Source organism: Rutilus rutilus (genome assembly GCF_951802725.1).
Source record: "Rutilus rutilus genome assembly, chromosome: 8".
NCBI lineage: Eukaryota > Metazoa > Chordata > Actinopteri > Cypriniformes > Leuciscidae > Rutilus > Rutilus rutilus.
In genome coordinates, this window is record NC_140222.1 from 20,519,751 (window position 1) to 20,543,681 (window position 23,931).

The 23,931-nt window shown below is 35.5% G+C and overlaps 1 protein-coding gene and 1 long non-coding RNA gene across 2 annotated transcripts in view; both read right to left on the minus strand.

The window, feature by feature from the left end:
- LOC311296012 overlaps positions 1-23,931 on the minus strand; it is a 288,024-nt gene that overhangs the window by 40,015 nt on the left and 224,078 nt on the right. The gene's annotated exons all lie outside the window — the stretch shown is intronic.
- LOC311295997 (uncharacterized protein) lies at positions 3,630-23,551 on the minus strand. The gene is made up of 2 exons (XM_084417621.1): positions 23,472-23,551; positions 3,630-5,388 (listed from the first exon to the last, which is right to left on the minus strand). Exon 2 carries the CDS (start codon positions 5,381-5,383, stop codon positions 4,406-4,408), a length of 978 nt encoding a protein of 325 aa, XP_084273747.1. The 5' UTR covers positions 5,384-5,388; positions 23,472-23,551; the 3' UTR covers positions 3,630-4,405.

The following is a 23,931-nucleotide window of genomic DNA, read 5'->3' on the forward strand; positions in this document are numbered from 1 at the left end:
AATTATTATGAATGTAGCAGCAATTTGGCATTTTGTTGATTTTACTGTAGCCTAACTGTACAAGCGATTTAAGTGAACTAAAGCTTTTTGGGAGCAAAAGAAAGCAGGAAGTATAAAATATAGAAAGTGGAAAAATATATTTAATAGTACATAAAGAACATTTGAATAGTACACTATGGAACTACTGAAATTATGGGATTCTCATATCTGCAAAATCTTGCCTGATGAAACCACCGTATAAAGCACTAGAAAATAGGTGATGTAAATTAGGTGATGTAAATAATAAAAAACAACAACAATGATATTAGTATTACAAACAGAAAGAACAAGATGTTTTGAAGTGAATGTCCTGATAGAAATATTTAATAGGAAGGTAAACGAAGATTATTCACTGTGCAACATTACAGGAAATTAAGATTTTGTCGATAAGAGAGAAAAGTATACATTTGGTTAGAACTGGAATATTTGGGGAAAATGAAAAGACATCTGTAAACACTGCAACCGTATAGTCAAATATGAATTGTGTAAGAATGTAATTTAGAAAATGGCATAGAAGGAAATCCTAAAAGTCTTAATACAGTTATGGAGACTTATTTGGTGATAATGAAACTAATATTTTGAAAATTATTAAATAATGTGAAGAATATTGAAGAATATTCTAGCATTGGCTAGAAGGAAAAATAACCAAGAGATAATGGTAATATAAGATAAAATAATACATGGATAGGGGGCTAATACCTCCTACTTGTACTAAGAGTGAGAAATGAAAAATGATATAAAACATGGGTTATTTTTAAACATCATCCTAAATATCATGATAAAATAAAAAATGAAAATAGACAGTATTTCTTTTTAGAAACGAAGAGTGATATTAAATCATGAATACATGATAGCATATGGAGCATGTAAGGCCAATAATATTTAATGAGAGTTACATAAAATAGATTAGGATTATGGAAAATATTGCAGTATCTGTTATATTAAAGTATTTTAATATGCAGAAAGAAGACTAGAAAGACTAGAAAAATTGGGAGAGAAACTGGACAAGGATGGTCAATCAACTTGTAGAAGAGTGGAGAAAACAACTTACAGTTAATTTATTATGAAAATTAGCTCATTATAAATAATAGGTGCTAGACATATTGTAATGTTGACCTGATTGCCACTCCTGGATGCAGGCTTATCATGCAGGTGTTTGAGAACAGCAAGAGAGCAGATGAGGACAAACAAGCTCTAATTATGATCCATGCAAGAGCACCAAATGGCCTTGACTGAATCTGGAACCCTTCCAAAGAAGGGGGCGGAAATAGACTGTAAAACAAGATAGACTGTAATAGCAAGAAACGGCCACTCTGCATCCACCAGCACTGAGACCTTAGCTGGGGCCAGTTAAACCTTTTGGGAAATCCTGGTAAATATTATTACTTTTAAATAAATTAAAAAAAAAAAAAAAAAACCCGTAGAACTAAAAGGACTATTATGAAGTGGGTGTTTGATATTGTAAACACGAATGTACTTATGATAAAATCTAATAATTTTATGTAATCTATAATGCCAAGTATTTATGGTTTTTACTGACTGATAAATACATGTTGATTTAAGAAAGCTAAATATATTATTGTAAATGAATAAATAATATTTTAATTGTATTATGTGAAAAGGTATTATACTATAGTAACAAACAAATCCGGGGTTAGAAAAGATTATACCTTTTAGATTTAATTAAGGAGACATTTAGGGCGAGAACTCCTGATAAGACGATTTAATTATTGGGTTAATTCTTGAAGATTTAAAATGTGTGTGATGCCACCAAATACTGATGCAACAAAGTGTGAACCTTATAATGGGGATGTTAAGATAATTTATAGAAATTACTGAAAACGTTGTTGGTTTTGCTTTTGAAATATTTTTAAATCTTTATGAATTAAAGAATTCATTGGCTTCAGTGGACTTTGAATGTATATAATATATTAAGGAAATTAAAGTATATGCTATGCTAATTGAAGAAGAAACTCTTGTGACCGTAGGGCATGTTAAAAGATGAACTCGTAAATTGAATTTAAAATATAAAAGGTTTAAAGATGGACATTATTAACTTGAGAGATGGGAGATGGGCATTATCAAACCTAGGGAGATGTTTGAACTTGTAGTTGGGGCAAGAAAACCCATCATACCCCAGATACTAACTTTGTGCCCTAAAGATCCGAGGAGATGTCAGCGGCACGTTTCCAAGGTACTTCACTTGGAAGCGAATCCCCTAGCTGGGCTTCTGCAGACCTTGTCTGATGCTGAGCCGGGGGAGGAGCCGCGGCTCTAAGGGGAAGACCGGGTGCTTGAAGTAATGGATTCTTTTTGAGATCCAAATTGGCCTAATACATGATAAACAAGCAGAGCACAAAGTTTTGCCCCTTGATAAATAAATAATTTTAATACAATTACAAAAGAAATATAATTGATTATTTCTGTTATGGGAACCAGAAAACAAAACTGGGTGAAAGATTGCATGAACTGTAACAAACCAATCTATTTAAGAACGATGGACAAATGTCCATGTTATTGGTAAAGTTTGATGAAGTGAACAAAGTTTGTGCTACAATTATGAGAAGGAAGGATAAAGAGTCAGGATAATTGCATGAAGGGGGTGTTGTATAATATCAAGAGAATGCAATTACTGCCTCCTTGTTTATTGTAGATGCCTTTTTATTACACATATTTAGCCAATGTATTGGATATAATGCATTGCATTCAATGTCGTTATTTATTTTGTTTGTAAAAGATGGCTTATATTGTTTTGGCATAGATGTACAGTAATTGGTTATGTATGTATATGTGACTGTGCCAACCCATGTTAAGAAGAGCAGAAAAGTGCGATTATGTGTGTGCGCTAGAGGACTCCTAGAACTTTAAATGAACTCAGCCATCTTAGTTGAGTTTACTGGAGTTCAAGGACATGAAGAGGTGGACCGCTTGCACATGCCTGGAGAAGGATCTGGGAAACTTTGAAGGAGTGACAACCTAACGCCTGTTGTAAACAACAGGAGTATAAAAGACTGATGAACTGCGCAGCGCTTCTGTGTTGTACGTCACACGCTGGTCACACGCAGGCTCACTATTGGCGACGCTGGTCATGTGTGTGATGTGTGTGACGTACAACACAGAAGCGCTGTGCAGTTATACTACCTGAAAAGACTCGAGGCCCAGAGAGAAGGAAATGAATAGTGGAATAAAGTAGTTATTTTTGTTGTTGTTTTTGCACACAAAAAGTATTCTTGTCGCTTTATAAACTTAAGAATGAGCCACTGTAGTCACTTGGACTATATTAACAATGTCTTTAATACATTTTCTGGACCAGCAAGTTATAATGTCTTAGAAGCCTATGGAGGAGTGATCCAGCTCTCAGATTTAATAAAAAAAATCTTAATTTGTGTTCCGAAGATGAACGAAGGTCTTACGGGGTTGGAAAGGTAAACAAAATATAAAGCTTGTAATAAATGTATTCTTTCTATGGCTTCCAGATTTCTACAATTCAATTACAATTACATTTTTAGTGGCTTGTATCAGTGCTATGTATACCCAATAAAGCTGTCTTAAATGAAGATGTTATGGCAAGAAGGAGACGGGAACCAGCGAACAATCAACAATTTTAATAAAAAATATACAAATACAAAAACGAAAGTAAAGACAAAAACAAAACATCAAATAAAATCCAGGCCTGGCCTCTCTCATCCTTCACTGTCGTCACTCCTCCTTTTAAGCGTCCGCTCCTCCGTGAGAGATACGAGACCGGTGCGCCTCACAGTTGTCGCTCATCAGTGATCCCGCCACCGGCCTCGCCCCGCTCTCTCATGGCCCTCGGCCTCGTCCTGCTCGCCACTGTGGTTTTATGCGCACTGTAGTAACCAGTAATCTGCAGTTAACAAGCAATTCGCGTAACGATTTTTCAGCTCGGCGAAGCACATTCTACAAATATTGCAGTCTATTCAATCACTGCATAAAAGATAATACTGATTAATAAATGCTGATTAAACATGGAGTAAAAGGATATAATAAGAAGGCAAAGGGAAGGCGATGGAGCTTAAGAATCCACTCCCATTCACTATTATAAAATGTTTAAATATAAATTTAACAAAATGCAAAAATCATAATAAAGCATGATTTGGTATTATATCATGAAGTAAACATTTATACAAGAACTTCTTAGATATTGCTGATTTGGGAGAAACTCATGTTGATCTCGGTCTTGAAGAGGAACTCTGTTCACTGTAATAACTTTGAATGTTTCATTGTCCTGTCACTTGTTGTGTCTGGTTTGGGCAGATTTATAAAGAAGAGATACATTTGATTGCTAAGTTTTATTGTTTGGTGAGGACACAGTGTCACATTTTGAATGTGATGGATCCGAAGATTAATTCAGACGTGATTTCAAACATTTTTTTGTATGATTGAGTAGAGAAGATGAATGTCTGAAACTCTTCCCACACGGAGGGCAGTGATACGGTTTCTCTCCAGTGTGGATCCTCTCATGTGATTTCAGAGATCCTGAGTCAATGAAACACTTGTCACAGTGTGAACACTTGTAAGGTTTCACTCCAGTGTGGATCCTCTCATGTGTTTTCAGATATTGTGAAGTTGTGAATCTCTTGTCACAGTGTGAACACTTGTAAGGTTTTTCTCCAGTGTGAGTTATTTGGTGCAGCTTCAGTTCAGCATTTGTAGTAAAAGTCTTCCCACAATCAAAGCACATGTGATTCTTCACACCATTGTGTCTTTTCTGGTGTAAATTTAAAGCACACATCTGACTAAAACTATATCCACACAAAGAGCATGTGTAAGGCTTCTCCTGTGTGTGAACTTTCATGTGGTCCTTCAGTGCATCTGCCCTAAAGAACTTTTTACTGCATTGGTCACAGGTAAACTGTCTTTCACTGGAGTGACAGCGCATGTGTCTTTTAAAAGTGTATGCTTTTCTGAAACTCATCCCACACTGATCACATGTGTGTGGCCTCTCTCCAGTGTGGATTGTCATGTGTTCATTAAGGCTTCCTTTTAATGTGAAACTCTTCCCACACTGATCACATGTGTATGGCTTCTCTCCAGTGTGGATTTTCATGTGTATATTAAGGCTTCTTTTTAATGTGAAACTCTTCCCACACTGATCACATGTGTTTGGCTTCTCTCCAGTGTGGATTTTCATATGTTCATTAAGGCTTCCTTTTAATGTGTAACTCTTTCCACACTGAGGGCAGGTGAAAGATTTTTTGGCTCTTCTTTTCAATAAATTACTTTCAGTCTGTGAGCGACTCAAAGACTTTTCACGAGTTTTGACATGATGATGTTTCTCCTCCGCTTCACTCAGTTCTTCCCTCTCCCCATTGTCTTCCATCAGGTCTAAAATGAAAGTAAGGAAAGGTTAATTTTCAGTAAAAAAAAAAAAAAAAAAAAAATAGAGAAATGTAAAGGGAAAGACACAAAGGTGATGTAATATCAGAAAGAATATAACTGCTATAAAATTATTATTTTGATGCATTTATGTAAGAGATTGGCCAATAAATGTCATAATCAATATATTTTTATTTTTTTCAGATAGTCTATTTAAGCTTTTTTCTTAATCTGACACAGTGGCGGCTTGTCCATAGGGGGCGCTGGGGCGCCGCCCCCATCAACATTTCAGAAATTAACATGTGTAAAAACATTATATTAAAATGAAATAAAAAAAATAATATAATAGTTTACTCATGTGCCGGCTGGTAGTAAGAGACTCCGAATGTTATAAAAACTGTCTTTAATCGATTAACTATTTACTATGTTTTTCAATACGTTTCATGGGCGAGGGACGCCGGACACATGGGTGTCTATGTGAGTACACAAATTCTCGGGCAGCATGTGACCTGAAGCTGGTCTCTGATTGGTTTCTTAAAGATCCTCCTCGGGGCGCAAGTCGTTGCGTCCCTGGCCAATCATAACTGGATACATGTTATTTTATCCAATCTGATTGGTTCTCGTCACCTGTCATTCAACTGTACGCGGCGGAAAATAACCAACCTTGCTTCCTACTACGCTGATCACTTTTTATTACGCAATGGCAGCAGTTAATCCAAATTCTGTTATTTATTTACAAAAAAACCCTTTCTCAATACTTTCGCTTGAAGAAAAAAAAACGATTAAGGATCTCGGACCGGAACAACCAGATTTACACATCCAGCAGCAGGCAAGTGACAGAGGACGAAGCACGGTAACGTTAAGTGTGTGCGCCATGGTGATGCAGGATTGACTGACAGCAGATGAACTCTGACACGGTGGGCATCGCAGTACAACAGCCACGTTACAACAAACAAATGCTAACTTATGAGACGTTTGAAGAGAGACAGGAATATGATGGCAGACATCGCAAACATATGTTTCAATGTGCAGTTTTTTTACATATAACGTACGTCGTCTTTTTGTCTGGTACTAATAATCTTCACTAAGTTAGCTAAACACTAAGTTAGCATGAGTTTTATTTATTTAATATTTATTTGACAGAGACAAATGCATAGAACATTGCTTTATGAAGAATACAAAGTAGATGCCATGCAATTCATAAAGCTTTTCTGCTGAAGGAAGCATGAAGTGCTTTAATGTCCTGGAAGTCCAGAGTCAATGGAGCCGTCTACCAGGACAATTAGAGCACTTCAGGCTTCCTTCAGCAGAAAAGCTTTATGAAGATGAAGATGAGTTTCAGCAGGATTTTCACCTGCCCACACTGCCAAAATTACTACAGTGTGATTTCATGTAATATTCTAATTTTCAAAAATTTTGATTTCGTGGGTTCCATAAGCTGTAAGCCATAATCATCAAAATTATAACAAATCAATGCTTATAATATCTCACTTTGCAAGCAATCAGCCTTTTTTATAAAATTAGTTTCACATTGAAGAATTCCTAAAATAATTGAACTTTTCCATGATATTCTAATTTTTGGAAAGGGTCTGTATAAAGGAGAGCAACATTATGTTCAAGTAGGAAACATGCTTTTTGTTACTACTTTGTTGGTCTGAAATGTAAATAAAAAGAGATCAAAATAGCTTTTTAGTTTCTGCTTTGTATTTTCAATTAAGGCTCGAATTCAGAGCGGCAAAGCGCATCCCGTGTGCAGAATGATGCACTCGAAGCAACATTGAGTCACATCGCACAGCACTTTCGCATTGAAAAGTTCAGAAAACAAGGGGAAGAGATATTGATGCTTAGTGTATCAAATCTATGGAACAGTTTATTAAGCCTTTTCTTTTAAAAGTTTTAAAATTCAGTTACTGTGCGCATGAAGAGCAATTATATACCATATTCAGCTATATTGATATGGCAACTAGTAAATACACTAAGTTTCCTCATGCTGGCATGTGTGGAATTATTTAAAACAAGTGTGTTACAACTAGCCCCGCGTTAGGTTGTGCCCCGCTCTTCCCCTTTTATGTAAAACCTCAGACCTTTTTCTACAAATAAAGTATAATATAGGGAACATTGATCTCGGAGTGAGTTTCCTCGTGTTACTGTCGTAACCAAATGTGACGCACTGTTTGAATGCTGAATGGAGAATGACTGAGGACAGAGATACATTTCCATTAACTTTAACATTGTCTTTTTTCACCATTACTCACTGTGGAACCATTTAAGGCCACCTTATGCGTTTCTTTTTTTTTTTTTTTATTGGGAAGGGATACAATTCACGTCTAATCACATTTGTCACTCATCTTATGTGTTTCAATGAGGAATCCCTCTAATTGCAAACTTTGATACATTTTCTGAAAGTGGTTAATGATAACATTTCTTTGTGTGCTTTTACCTTACCTTACTTACTACCTTAAATTTACAACTATATGTAGATAGGCCTACAAATTACACACATTCATTCAAATGAGATGGAGTCCATTTTATCCTAAAGCCCCTTATGTATAAAGGGGCATAATTCAGGAGCCAAGCCAAGGTAAGGTGACCCTACATTCCCCTCAGTCCTGAGCCCCTGGGATCGTCCGGCTCCGAGATACCGCCACTTCCTGTCCAGCTTTGACCAGGCATAACTCAGCCATGGAGGGGTCACCCAGTGGGCCGCCTATGCCAGGAGTATTGAGCCCTAACTCGGCTTTCTTCCCGAGATATGGTCACTTCCTGTGGAACTTTAACCAGGCATAACTCGGGAGCCAAACCAACTTAAGGCTCCAGACTCCTGGTGTGGGGGCCCCACTTGGAGACCCCCCGAAACCCCAGAGTCTGGAGTCCCAACTCGGCTTGGCTCCCGAGATACTCCCGGTCAAACTTCCAACTTTGACCAGGCATAACTCGGGAGCCAGGCCGCCTTAAGGCTCCAGACTCCCTGTGTGGGGGGCTTACTAGGAGGCCCCCCTAAGCCCAGAGTACGGAGCCCCAACTCGGCTTGGCTCCCGAGATACTCCCGGTCAAACTTCCAGCATGACTCCAGCTACAACTCCAGTCAAGCCGACTTAAGTCTCCAGAGACCACCGGCCACTAACACCTACCATTCTCACCCAGGGCTCTAATCAAACATTAGTAAAAGGAATTTTTTAATACTTCCCTGTCACTGAATAAATATATTGATGTTTTACTTCTTTAAAATAAAAATAAAAAATATATTTTGTGAATCAATGCTTATGTGGGCTTATTTGGAACCAATTCAAAGTATCAATTAAGCCCATGCCAGAGTTCTGACTTTATTCCTAAATTATCTTCATTTTATAATCTAAAATGTAGGCTACATCAACTAATTAATACATTTTCAAGTGAGAGATAAATCTTGTCAATATCTATGAAAAAAACCTAGACTTAGATTTTGGTGGGCTTAAAAGGTACACTTACCCAGTTTGGCAAATTTACATTCTGAATGAGCTTTCTAGAATGCTGTACAGGTAATAGGGCTGGGCAAAAGTGCGCTGTTTCAGGTGCGTTGTCGACATTAATGCCACCTTAAAAAGTCAGAGGTATGGAAGCATTTTAGATTTCGCAAGCAAGACAATGACGATAGTGTGGACAAGAACAAACCTATATGTGTGATTTGTAATGCTGAGGTGAAATGCAGTAATAATACTACAAATCTGCGGAACCATTTCATGAGACCTCATCCAGATGTGCAGGATCCAACACCCCCACACTCACACACATCCGAAGATTTCATATGCATTCGCAAGCAAAATTCCTCACTATTCCTCACTCACCTCGTGCACAAAAGATTTGCTAAGATATAAGGCCATACAGCGTAGTCGAAAACGCCGGATTTCGTTATATGTTGAATGTGCTGGAGCCCTGTTATTTTATTCCTAGTCGCAAACGGATAAACGAAGAGATTATCCCAAGACTGTACAATGAAGTGAAGCGAAACATTATCCTGTCCCTACAGTCAGCGGACAGAGTGGCCCTTACTTGCGATGGCTGGGTTCTCATTTCAAATGTGTTGCAGACCAGAGCTATGCAGGCTAGTCACACAGGGGCAAATATATGTGCATTGCTTTCAGATAAGTTGGAAGGAAGATTGTAGGCTTACAAAGAAAGACCCGATCATTGTGACCGACAACGCTACCAATATGATGCGTGCCATGGAGATGATGGATGGAGCTGCTCCATATTGGCAGCTTTGGTCACACAGTAAATCTGGCATCGCAAACTGCGCTGAAACTTCTGGCCATTTCTTGGTTGCTAGGTCGAGTAAAGCACATAGTGGCATTCTTTCAAAGGAGCACTAACACTAACAAAGTTTACAAAGAAAAACAGATGATACTGAACTTGCCCTGTCGCAAACTTAAAATTGACGTGGTTGCCTTCTGCCAGAGCATGTTGACCAACTCCTTTTCTTGCAAAAAAATTACAGTTTCCAATAAGGCAGTTATACAGTACTTTGAGCCTAATGTTAGTCCAGTGTTAAGGGGTGGGGGAAAAACATCGATCGTCAAAAAAACGATTTTCTACAAAAAAAAAAAAAAATCTATAACGTAAAATTGACGGAACGCAAAAGTCGGAACTCTAAAGTGGACTTGCAGTGCGCTGAAGGGAGTGGATTGGAATCCACTGCTGCTTCAATGTATATGTAATGCAGTAACAGTGCTTGCCTATTTATCCCGGCTTCCAGAAATTAAATAGGGACTGGTTTTGTGTTTGTCTTCAACGTGTTCAAACAAATAGGGATCATTGAAGCCAATAGTTTAAGGGACCATATCTTTGTTAAAGCCTTACTTAGACTAAAAAGTAGCTCTCCTTGAGAAAGAATGCATTTAGCCTAGTATTGACTGAGTTGTTGTTCGAGACATGCTGGCACCCAGTAACCCAAATCTGAGACCTGGAAGGTCACGACGTGCCTGACTTCAGGGTCCGAGTGTCAGCTGTATAATCTATGGAGATATGCTTCAATCTATCTGTATATGTGTGGAAAATTACTATGTTTATCTATTTCTTAGCCAATCAGAATCATTCAAACTGTAAGCAATGACGTAGCTTAGACCTTGGCAATGGTATAACTGCTGTGATCTTTGTAACAGTAAGCGGGGCGGCCTACAAACTCCTGTGTGAGTCTGTAAGCTGACTTCTGCTGATGAAACTGCAAACTATCTTCAGTAAAACTTTTCTTCAATTTTTTATAATTCTGACTCCGGGTCTTCTTTCAAACATCTGGTCCTTGGGTCCTAAACTGTTAACCCCTAACAGCTCGGACAATCTGTGGCATGCACATAACAGAGACGCATGATGGCCGAGCACCCTCTTCGTTAAAAGCTAACGTATGGAAATTTGGCAATTTCATTGTGACCTATTTAGTATTTTTTGTATGTGAGCTGCTTTCTGTATTGTTTAGTTTTCACATCAATATACTGTAAACCGATCTGTTCTACGTACGTTATACTGCTCTCCACAGTCACAGTATGTATCAGTGCAATGCCAGTCACAAAGTTACATTTTGACTGAGCTCTCTGCTGATGTTCATTCACTTTTTTTGTACAAGCTGTTTTTGATTGTGGTATACAGCAAACATTTCAAGTCACAACTCTTTATTATTTAATTGTGTATAAGAGCGTCTTTGTGTATGTTACTAATTATTCAGAATATGCGCCACAACCATTGTGTTTGTATGAGAGCTGCTGGTATATAATTCTATATTTTTGAATGAAAAATGTTTGTGATTATGCTACAGCAAAATGTTTTTTTGTCTGAAGAATTATATTGCTCATTGGAAATAACAAGAGGATGTTGGTTAGAAGTCTATTATTAAATGCTAGAGATTCTGAATATAATGAAGTTTGTATTAATTTACTGTATGCTGCTAGTACAGGCACACATTTATTTTCCTGTTGGTTCTTTGCAATGTTGGGGCATATGCTGGCAAATGTAACCTTACAGTTGACTTGCCAAATCACTTCCATTTGTTTTATTAGTAAAATGAATATAGGAAGTATTGGAAGTAAATTCTTTATGGGTCATCATAAATACTTTGCTTTAAAAGTACCAAGTATTCACACACACACACACACACACACACACACACACAAAAAAGATACATTGATAATCGTTACCCTCTGAATCGTAATCGAATCGAATCGTGAGGTGCCTAGAGATTCCCACCCCTAGTTAGGTCACCCAAAAATAAAAATTCTGTCATAATTTATGAATGTATTCATCATTGGGTTGTGCCGATAGACGATAGTATTGTGTACCGACGATAGTCAGAGATATCACTGATGGCAGATGCCTTTGATGATATCAATGCAATAATTGGCTCGTTTTCCCATTGATGTATTAAATTATTATTATTTTTATTATAAAGCTAGTATTGTTATTAAATTAATATTAGGAACTAAATTAATTTACCTTGCCTAAATCCATAACGAATTCATGCCTTAATTCTCTAGAAAATGTTTTTAAAACAAAATAAAAAAACAACTACATCCCACATCAAAATTGAATTACAAGGTGATCCATTCACAAATTATCAAGAGTGCTTGTTTTAACATTGGAAGATATCCATAGACATTTATTAAACCATAGCAAAAGTAAATTTCTTACTTATGTTAATTCCTTATTTTGTGTTTATTTAAAATTAGACAAATTTGATATTATTTTAATCTCCAATATGTTATTTAACAGTTAAGATAGTACTTTAATGCTTCGCTAACCAGCAGAACACAATAGCCGGTGTTACGGATCAACTGGGGATCATGTTAACTGGGGAACGCGCGTGCACGCAGATAGTTTTACCTGGATTTCCAGCAGATGTTAGACGGCTAGAGATTCGTCACAGCCATTTTTCACGGATCCATGATTAAAAACGTATGTTTCACCAGTTGTATACACACTGGTATGCATAATAAAGCGATTTGTTTTTGAAGTGTATATTCCTGCGTATTTGACGCAATTTTAAATAAGTTTAACATACTTAAGTGTCAAGCTCAGAAACCACGCCTATGTTAACATGGGGCATTTCGGTTTCATTGGATGAACAGACTTGTCAGCGCACTTCAGAAGACGTGTAAGAATCTTCTTCTCAACATTAGAGTATCATATTTTCTGTAGTGTGTTGTCATGAGTTCTAATCACAAATAACAACAGATGTAGATTAAATTAAAGTAGCTAGGCTACCTAAAAGAAACATAAATTGCAAAGTCATTTACATTTTTTTCAAGTTGCATTTATTGATCTGCATATAGCCTAATTTTGTAATGGATCTATTATTTTTTATATAAAAACACTTATCAACTTATTTTACTCTGCTGATTATATTAAGATCTCTTTTCTGTACAACCAGCTCTGACGCCTCTGTATCCTTTTCCCTGGACATAAAGCAGCTATGCTTATACACGTAGGGTCATGAAGTTAATTATCTCATGAACTTGTAACATTTTCAACAGATTTATAAAATAAAAAATAAATAAATAAAAAATAAAAACGAATTTTGACTCTTCTTCTTTCAGAACAATTCTATATAGCAAATATATAGTAATATTGAATTGTACATAGTGTTGAGCTTTCCTGTAGCTCAAACAGTACTGCGTTGGTACTTACAACACCAAGTTCATGGGTTTGATTCCCAGGGAAACTAAGACCTGATAAATGTAAATGTGTACTTTGAAACGCAATGTCAGTCGCTTTGGATAGAAGTGTCTGCCAAATGTGTAAATGTACATTATGATCAGTAGGAGCATGAACTTGAATGTTGTGTATCTAATGTCTTGTATTGGACATCGTGAGCTTAGAATTATAAGGTTCTATCTCCACTTTTGGTCGAATTGAGTTTTTGACATAATCTGATCCATTAGGTGTTTATTAATGCCTGTGTGGTGTTATTTTTGTAAAAAAAATATTTTGTTAGTAGTTATTAATAAAATAAAAAGGTTCCATCTCACAAAACATAAACCGAGTTGGGATTATAAGGTTCTATCTCCAGTAGATTCAATATCCAATCAAAACCCTGAATGAACACGGACGGACCACTCAAAACCCACCTCTAAGCTCTGTAGCCTGGACACAGAGCTAAGAGCTGGACATTAGCCTGGACATTTGAAGCCGGCGAAAGATGGCATTTCCATCTTTCTATCTTTTTTTTTATAACGAATCAATCGTTCTTTCTATCTATCTATCTATCTATCTATCTATCTATCTATCTATCTATCTATCTATCTATCTATCTATCTTCAAACTTTATCTATCTATATATCTATCCTTAATAACTAATCAATCTTTTTTCTTTTTTACTAATCCATCTTTCTTTCTTTCTTTCTTTCTTTCTTTCTTTCTTTCTTTCTTTCTTTCTAATATATCTTTATTTCAAACTAATCCATCTTTCTTTCTTTCTTTCTTTCTTTCTTTCTTTCTTTCTTTTTTCTTTCAAACTAATCCATCTTTCTTTCTTTCTAAGCTATCTTTCTTTCTTTCTTTCTTATATATCTTTATTTCTAACTAATCCTTCTTTCTGTCTTTCTAACTAATCCATTTTCTTTCTTTCTAACTAATCTATCTTTCTTTCTAACTAATCCATCTTTCTTTCTTTCTTTCTAACTAATCTTTCTAACTAATCTATCTTTCTTTCTAACTAATCCATCTTTCTTTCTTTTTCTTTCTCTCTTTCTTTCTTTCTTTCTTTCTTTCTTTCAAACTAATCCATCTTTTTCTCTTTCTTTCTAACTAATCCATCTTTCTTTCTAACTAATCTATCTTTCTTTCTTTACATATCTTTATTTCTAACTAATCCATCTTTCTTTCTTTCTTCCTTTCTTTCTAACTAATCCATCTTTCTTTCTTTCTTTCTAACTAATCAATCTTTCTTTCTAACTAATCTATCTTTATTTCTAACTAATCCATCTTTCTTTCTTTCTTTCTTTCTCTTTCTAACTAATCCATTTTCTTTCTTTCTAACTAATCTATCTTTCTTTCTAACTAATCCATATTTCTTTCTAACTAATCTATCTTTCTAACTAATCCATCTTTCTTTCTTTCTTTCTAACTAATCCATCTTTCTTTCTAACTAATCCATCTTTCTTTCTTCCTTTCTTTCTAACTAATCCATCTTTCTTTCTTTCTTTCTTTCTTTCTAACTAATCAATCTTTCTTTCTAACTAATCTATCTTTCTTTCTAACCAATCCATCTTTCTTTCTTTCTTTCTCTTTCTTTCTAACTAATCAATCTTTCTTTCTAACTAATCTATCTTTCTTTCTAACTAATCCATCCATCTTTCTTTCTTTCTTTCTAACTAATCTATCTTTCTAACTAATCCATCTTTCTTTCTTTCTTTCTAACTAATCCATCTTTCTTTCTTTCTAACTAATCCATCTTTCTTTCTAACTATCTATCTTTCTTTCTTTCTAATATATCTTTATTTCTAACTAATCCATCTTTCTTTCTAACTAATCTATCTTTCTAACTAATCCATCTTTCTTTCTTTCTTTCTAACTAATCCATCTTTCTTTCTTACTATCTATCTTTCTTTCTTTCTAATATATCTTTATTTCTAACTAATCCATCTTTCTTTCTTTCTTTCTCTTTCTAACTAATCCATTTTCTTTCTTTCTAACTAATCTATCTTTCTTTCTAACTAATCCATCTTTCTTTCTTTCTAACTAATCCATCTTTCTTTCTTACTAATCCATCTTTCTTTCTAACTATCTATCTTTCTTTCTTTCTAATATATCTTTATTTCTAACTAATCCATCTTTCTTTCTTTCTTTCTCTTTCTAACTAATCCATTTTCTTTCTTTCTAACTAATCTATCTTTCTTTCTAACTAATCCATCTTTCTTTCTTTCTTTCTTTCTTTCTTTCTTTCTAACTAATCTTTCTTTCTTTCTTTCTAACTAATCCTTCTTTCTTTCTTTCTTTCTTTCTTTCTTTCTTTCTTTCTTTCTTTCTCACTAATCCATCTTTCTTTCTTTCTTTCTTTCTTTCTTTCTTTCTTTCTTTCTTTCTTTCTTTCTAACTAATCCATCTTTCTATCTTTCTAACTAATCTATCTTTCTTTCTAACTAATCCATCTTTCATTTTTTAAAATGTTTCAGAGCACAGAGGGGGTGGGTGTGAAAAGGGATTTGAAAATAAAAAAATAAAATGTTTCCTTACAAACTTGCTTGGCTTTGATGTATACTATACTATTATATATTATATTATATACTACAAGCTGTGTGCTTGTATTATAAATATATAAATTGATTAAAATCAATGGTTATATACATTTATTCTTTGAAATGTGGGGTTTTATTTGTAAAAGTGGAGATAGAACCTTATAATTCCAAACAGAATCAGAGCTCTCAGAATTATAAGGTTCTATCTCCATTTGGGCCATCTTAAAAAATCCCATTTCCAAATGTGCCAGGATTTTGATATTCTATCCTCAAAGTACCTGTAGGGTGATGGTCTTGTTGAGCTATAATAGTAGATTATACTACATAACAGTTTTGCCAGCTGGGATATAAAAACTTTGATGCTCAATATCTCAGAACTATCCTAAACGGAGATAGAACCTTATAATTCTAAGCTCACGACATGTAGAAAACACTTTGTCTTTAGTGATTAAAGTCCTGTGAAAAACACTGAAAGGCAACCACAAATTGTATTACTAAAATAAGCAAAATATATGATATAGTGATAATGAATTATTACAAATATATACTGATATTCTCTATGGCTAATATTCTCATAGGCCTACTGTCACTAACCTCTTAATCATTTGTCACCTGACATGCATAGCATGACCCTCTCTAAAACAATAGGAAATGCTTTATTGTTTACTTTTTTGCTGACCTCTTTAACAAAAGAAATATGACAATCGTTTTATGTAATATAAATTTAAATTATGCCAGTTCTCTTCATTTGACTGGTACCATGAATCTCATTAACATATTCTCTTTACTTGTTATACATCACATTATGTGCTTTCATTATTGTTGTCTGCTAACCGTTAGGAACACATTAAAAGGTCTATAAATGAAGTGTCATTGTTGTTAGGCCATATACTGCCACAGCAAATGGATGCAATTAAAGTTAGACAAATCAAAAACTTTGCAGGATAACCAATATCCCGATCGCTGCTCAAGAAAGGAGCGTGATTATATAAAGAGGTGATGTGAAAATTTCACAATGAAGGGTGATGGTGTGTTAAATTGTTCTTAAAAAGATAATACAACTGTGACATTTATTTACTAATATAACATGATTACATTAGATGGAGAGCAGCATAGGTATGAAGGCCAAACTGGCCAATGGGTAAGAAAAATGTATACATTGCAAAACAAGTAACTTTTCTTCATTAACATGTAACTTAGTGTATAGTTTGTTCTCCCTTCTATTGAATGTTCAGAATGTGGAAGGTGGGACTGTGTGGTGAGATCTTCCACTGTTGGCAAATACAGCTGTCCTGCATGCATGCACATTTGCCTATTATTTTTTCCTTTTTTTTCTTCCTTTTTTTTTATTGTTGCTTTCATACCTGTTAGCTAATGAATATGTTTGTTGAACACTCCCCTGAATAAATGCTGTGGGTAATTCACTGGATTCATAAACTATGGCTTCTCAATTTTCAACACTCTTTAGGAACATTTATGGAGTCTAGCCTACTGTATGCTTTATGCTTTAACTCATTCCTCAGTAACATTAAAATAAATAATAAATAAATGCTTGACATCCCTTTTAGCAGTACTGCTGCTCAATTTAAATTAAGCCACAAATTGGCATCATAACAATAATCTGTGAATACACATGCACTGCAAAGAGACAATGTCAATAGCATAATTTATTTAATCTACTTACAGTTGTCATCAGATATTCAATTTCATTGAAACGAATGTAACAAAATAATGTGGGCGTGGTCTGTGTCCTGAAATTAAAACACATTAAAACTTCCCTTAACCCTTTGTGTGGTCTTCGGGTCATTTTGACCCGGAGAAGATTTTCTTTTTCCCAAAAATACTAGTTAATGTTATCGCATTGGACTGAAACTTAGTGACTTTGTTCCCAAAGGGTATAACTACTTCTCAAATGTTTTTTGAAAATTTTCGTACTTTTTTAGGGGGGGGGGGGTTTGTTACCTTGTTACACTTGTGGTCTTCCCGGGTCAAAATGACCGGCCTATAAAAAATAAAAAAAATAAAAATAAAATCTGAAGAAAATTGGCACTGTTGATCACACTAGTCTACTTTAATTTTTCACCAGGAATTTTGTTTTGAAAAACTTTTATTTTGTACAATATGGCACAGAGTTACACTTGTGGTGTTCCACTGGGCCATTGAGGGCCATTGTGGGCCATTGTTTCAATGGGCCTTTGAAAGTGAATGGGAGAGACCAATGCAACCAATGAATGGAACAACACAAAATAGATATCATTTTAAAGCTTAGAATCTCAGCTTTTTAATGAATCTAATCACTTTGATCAACTCCTAACGAGAGCTGAGTTATCACTCTAAAGCAGAGTGTACCCCCCGCAGGCGCCACCTAGCTGCGAAATAAATAATCATAATATTTTTAAAAACTATTACCTTGATCAACTTAAAATAGGTGTCATTTGAAAGCTTAGAGTCTGAAATTTACAATGAATGTAGCCAATTTGATAAACTCCTAAGTAGTGCTGAGTTATTTGCTGATAAATAGAAAAAAATAAATCATAATTTACAAACTACTTTTTTGTACTACATTCAGCAATATGTCAAATACATCATACAGCTCAGATAGTCCTGTGTCATATGTCATTTGAAAGGTCTCAATGAGTAGAATACAGCAAGCATAATTGTTTCAGGCTTTTTACTAAACTTGAGCGAGGTTTTTGTAAAAGAAGCCCTTCAAGAGACCCATGTGTAAACCATATATGGATGATGGAATTTTAGACACATTTCCGCTCGTAACTTCATGAAACATGCTCCGATTGTGGAAAATGACACATCATTATTTACAGCAGATGCTTACAATCAAGATGAGTCCAAACTCAACATAATCCATCACTCATAACTAAAGATATTCCTCATGGAGTTCTAACACAAAAAATCACACAGACTCACATAGCCAAGCAAGGTAGCTTAGACTTGGCCTTTTTACTCGCATCTCCATGAAACATACATCGATCATGAAAAATGACACATCGTTATTTACAGCAGGAGTTCACGATTAAAAAGAGCCCAAACTCACCATAATCCATCACTCAGATCTAAAGATATTCCTCATGGACTTCTAACACATGTCTCTCCCATTCACTTTCAATGGCCCATTGAAACAATGGCCCTCAATGGCCCAGTGGAACACCACAAGTGTAACTCTGTGCCATTTTGTACAAAATAAAAGTTTTTCAAAACAAAATTCCTGGTGAAAAATTAAAGTAGACTAGTGTGATAAACAGTGCCAATTTTCTTCAGATTTTATTTAATATTTCCAAAATTATTAAAAAATAATGTTTTTTTTACTCAAAAAATTTGATCCCTACTGTCAAATAAATGAGGCCTATGATTAATTAGATGCAAATAGAAATATAAAACCAGTCTTAATTGAAAGAGAACAAGTTGACAAAAAGATTGAATCCAATATTGGGTGAAAATATAGTATAATGAGAGATTTATAAGCTATTTTTTATAGGCGGGTCATTTTGACCCGGGAAGACCACAAGTGTGACTATGTGCCATTTTTTACAAAATAAAAGTTTTTCAAAACAAACTTCCTGATGAAACATTAAAGTAGACTAGTGTAATCAACACTGCCAACTTTTTTAAATATTTTATTTAATATTTCCAAAATTATTCAAAAATATTCAAAAATAATGTTTTTTTTACAAATAAAATGAGATGCCTACTCTCAGATAAATGAGGCCCACGATTAATCAGATGCAAATAGAAATATAAAACCAGTCCTAATTGAAAGAGAACAAGTTGACAAAAAGATTGAATCCAAGATTGGGTGAAAATATGGTATGATGAGTGATTTATAAGCTATTTTTTATAGGCCGGTCATTTTGACCCGGGAAGACCACAGGTGTTATAGGGTTTTGAATACCACATGAGGGTGTTAAATGCGTCTGAAACATTCAGCGGAGCAGCGACAGAGTAAACAACAGTGTACGTCCTAATATGATACAAACATTTACCAATAACATTGAAAGCTTTTAAATCTGCTCAGTGAAAGATTCGCTGTGACGAATCTGTCATCGTTCAACATCTGCTGGAAATCCAGGTAAAACTATCTGCGTGCACGCGCGCGTCCCCAGTTAACATGATCCCCAGTTGATCCGTAACACCTGGGCTGCGTTCAGCCCCGACAAAACGTTGCACAACGTTTTTTAAACCGAAACGGTGATGCGTTGAACACACCGTTCTGATGACGCAAGAGTTGCAACTATGGCAGCTGAGAAGGCCTTTCTTTGTGTTCTTTGTGAAGAATTTTCGGAGCCTGATGAAGTCGGTATAAATATGTGTTTAATACTATGCCCGATGTTACAGTTACTGCACTTGCCGCCCAGAACAAAAGAGAACATCCCAATCGAGTGAAGGGATTGCTGAAACTGAAATGGAAGCACATATTACCTAATTCAGACTAAAACACATCTATTTAGCCTCACATAGCCTGCTATTCTCAATATACATGCTGCCACTTGGTAATATTATAAGAAAACATGGAATTAATTTCCACTGTTATGCTGATGACACTCAATTATATATTTCATCACGACCAGATGAAAACAATAAATTATCTAAATTGACAGAGTGTGTTAAAGATATAAAATACTGGATGACGTGTAATTTTCTGCTATTAAATTCAGATAAAACGGAGGTATTACTTATTAGTCCAAAAAACTGCCCACAAAACCTCTTACAATACAACTTCAATTTAGAAGGGTGTCCTGTTACTTTATCCTCTACAGTAAAAGACCTGGGTGTTATATTAGACCGCAACTTGTCTTTTGAAAATCATATTTCATATGTTACAAGAACAGCCTTTTTCCACCTTAGAAACATTGCTAAGCTACGTAAAATGCTATCTGTTTCTGATGCAGAAAAATTAGTTCATGCATTCATGACCTCGAGACTAGATTACTGTAATGCCTTATTAGCTGGTTGTCCTGCATCCTCAATAAACAAGCTACAGTTAGTGCAAAATGCAGCCGCTAGAGTTCTTACTAGATCAAGAAAATATGATCATATAACACCAATTCTATCATCTCTACATTGGTTACCTATAAAGTTCCGTATCAATTACAAAGTATTACTACTGACCTATAAAGCCCTAAATGGTTTAGCTCCTGGGTATTTAACGGAACTTCTATCGCCCTACAATCCATCGCGCTCTTTAAGATCACTAAATTCGAGGCTTCTGGTCATTCCTAGGATATCTAAGTCCACTAAAGGAGGGAGGGCGTTTTCACATTTAGCTCCTAAACTCTGGAATAGTCTTCCTGATATTGTTCGAGTCTCAGATTCGCTGTCCCAGTTTAAAACTAGATTAAAGACGCATCTCTTTAGCCAAGCATTCACATAATAATTACCTTTTATACTACAGTTGAATCAGATTGAATGCATTAATATTATGAACAGCAGCTACGCTAATTCTTTCCCATCTGCTTTTCTGTTGTTATCTCGGGACGCTAGTCCCGAGATAAATACAGATCGTCAGCTCCAGTTTGTATCCAGCCTCCCATGGAAACTACAGATGCCCCAACACCCGTGAAGAGACGACCCGACGCCGTGAAGAGACGACTCGACGCCCGTGAAGAGACGACTCGACGCCCGTGAAGAGACGACTCGACGCTGGCGATATGTTTATGCCCTAAATCAATACATGATTAACTAACTGTATTTCTCTATGTACATTTCTGAAATGCACTTTCTGTAAAGCTGCTTTGAAACAATATGTATTGTGAAAAGCGCTATACAAATAAATTTGAATTGAATTGAATTGAACATACTGACTTTATTTGTAGTTCATACTGTTTTAATACCCTGTATTTTCTTTCTCATTTTTAGGAAAAGCACTTAATTACCATTGTTAATTTCTATACCAAATGCCATACACCTGCAATGAAGCTAAAAATATAAACAACTACATCATCATTATGTTGATATTAGGGCTGCACGATATTGGGAAAAAATGACATTGCGATATTTTATTTTTCTGCGATATATATTGCGATATGAAATGAAATCTAATCAAATTTTTTCTTACAAACAAAAATGGGGTAAGCACACTTACATTCTCATTTTAAATGATTTAAACATCAGAGTATTATTTAAATTAGAGTAAATGATTTGTTTGTAACTTTAGGATATGGTTTGAATTGTTAACATTAGTTAATGTATCTAATAACTAACATGAACTTACCATGAGCAATACTTTAGTTACTGTATTTATTAATCTTTGTTTATCTTAGTTTATAAAAATACAGCTGTTCATTGTTTGGTAATGTTACTTCACAGTGCATTAACTATGTTAACACATACTGTACAACTTTTGATTTCAATAAGGCTATAGCCTAAATGTTGAAATTAACAATGTTGTAGAAGTGCAGTTTACTAATAGTAAATGTTAACTAATGTAGTTAAATAGTTTAATAAATAGAACATTATTGTAAAGTGTTACAGATTTTGTATACACCAATTCAGACGTCTCGTGAGTTCAGTGTTGGACAGGTCAGTTGTTTAAACCATTCATTAAATTGAATCGGTTCAAAGGAATCATTAGTTCGCGAATCGGACATGTATAGTCTACGACACGCGTTGTGTAATTATCTCAGCAGTTTAGGATATCGCACAAGATTTGTCAACACAGAAAACATTTCCTCACTGGGTAGTTTTTTTTGTTTGTTTTTTTTGACACCATCGTGTCAATTGATTTTGATTAATATGCGCGAGGGAGAGAGAGAGCAAGACAGCGCTCGTGTTGTTTGAAGACGGTGAAGGTGAGCGCGCGCGCGGCCGGGGCTCTCTCGCTCTCGCTCTGCTCGTTCTTATATGCGCCCTGACTTAAAAACACATGCAAATGATAAACTTTCACTCTATGATGGTTAAGATGTGCAATTAATCCGCGAATCACATGCGTCAAGGGCCGGGGAGCAGTTGGCCCGTACGGTTAATGAATCACGGATTAACTACGACAGCCTACATCGCACATCCTGCGATGTGACTATCGTGGATTCGCACATCGCGATATCGATGCTTAAACGACACATCGTGCAGCCCTAGTTGATATCCTATATTTTTACAATAAAACTTACGACAAACATGTCTTCTAATATCCTCAGTTGTTGCGTATACCGAGCTGCATCGAACACATTTGTAAATTACTTTCCTTGAACCCATTGTGCGAGTTCACTTTAATACCGCGTGCTTTATATACATGTTGCTGCTTATTGGACTGCAGTTCTGACACACCCACCAAACAAGAGAAAACGTATCTCAAACCCCGTTGCACACCGGTGCACGCCGTTTCCAGGAAACATGACGTTCAACCCGGAAACCGTAGCAAAACGTTTCGCACCGTTTTGAACTTGAACGTGCCCCTGGTTTAAATCCCAGTTGTGCAGGCGGGGCATGTTGTCACACTGCGTTACAATGTGCCCCTATTAGAAATATGCTATTATATTCTATACTTTTATTAATTCTATTGAGAAAACATGAGAAAAAATGTGAATAAAGACAGAGTCAATTTTCAGAAATTACTAATTATTTATTTGTTTTGACTATGTTGTATAGCGTCACAGTTTAACAGACAGGAGGGTTAAATGACCAAATATGTAAGTTGAAGATAATTCCTAACTCTGAAACAACATCAACTCTTATTGATTCGAATTGCATCGCTATTTTGACCATCTATTACAAATCCTAACCACGAGGACCCATGCTCACTATGTAACGTTACTCAGCCGCACTGAACTCATGACAAACTATTAATAAAGTAAAAAGAACCACCTTCAACACATACAGCCCATTAGTATAACGTATACCAGTGTTCATACTCAAAGTGTGTAATGTGCATTTTGTTTCAGTTACCTGAAAAGAAGTATTATATAGTTTGGATAGAATGCTGATGCTTCCAGTTGCTGTATTTCTTCTTCTTCTTCTGGTGTTTTATGGTGGTTTGGCAAACCAACGAAAAAGGTGCATTACTGCCACCTACTGATCTGGAGTGTGGAGTATGCATAGATTTGGAAGAGAGAGAGAGAGAGAGAGAGAGAGAGAGAGAGAGAGAGAGAGAGAGAGAGAGAGAGAGAGAGAGAGAGAGAGAGAGAGAGAGAGAGAGAGAGAAACACATTCCTTCCTAGATCATATGTATTGTTGCTGTGTTTTTCAGGTATTTAAATAATATTTCATGAACTCTTGAAAGAAATTATCAATTCCCACCATCCTAATTCTTGTATTAACTGAAAACTCTCCCTTTCATATGCAGGACACTCAAAGAGAATATGCATCACTGTTTCGAACTCTCCACATTTGTCACACTTTCCCGATT

Coding starts and splice junctions, on each gene's coding strand:
- LOC311295997 (XM_084417621.1), bottom strand. CDS start 5,383: ATGGAAGACAATGGGGAGAGGGAAGAACTGAGTGAAGCGGAGGAGAAA.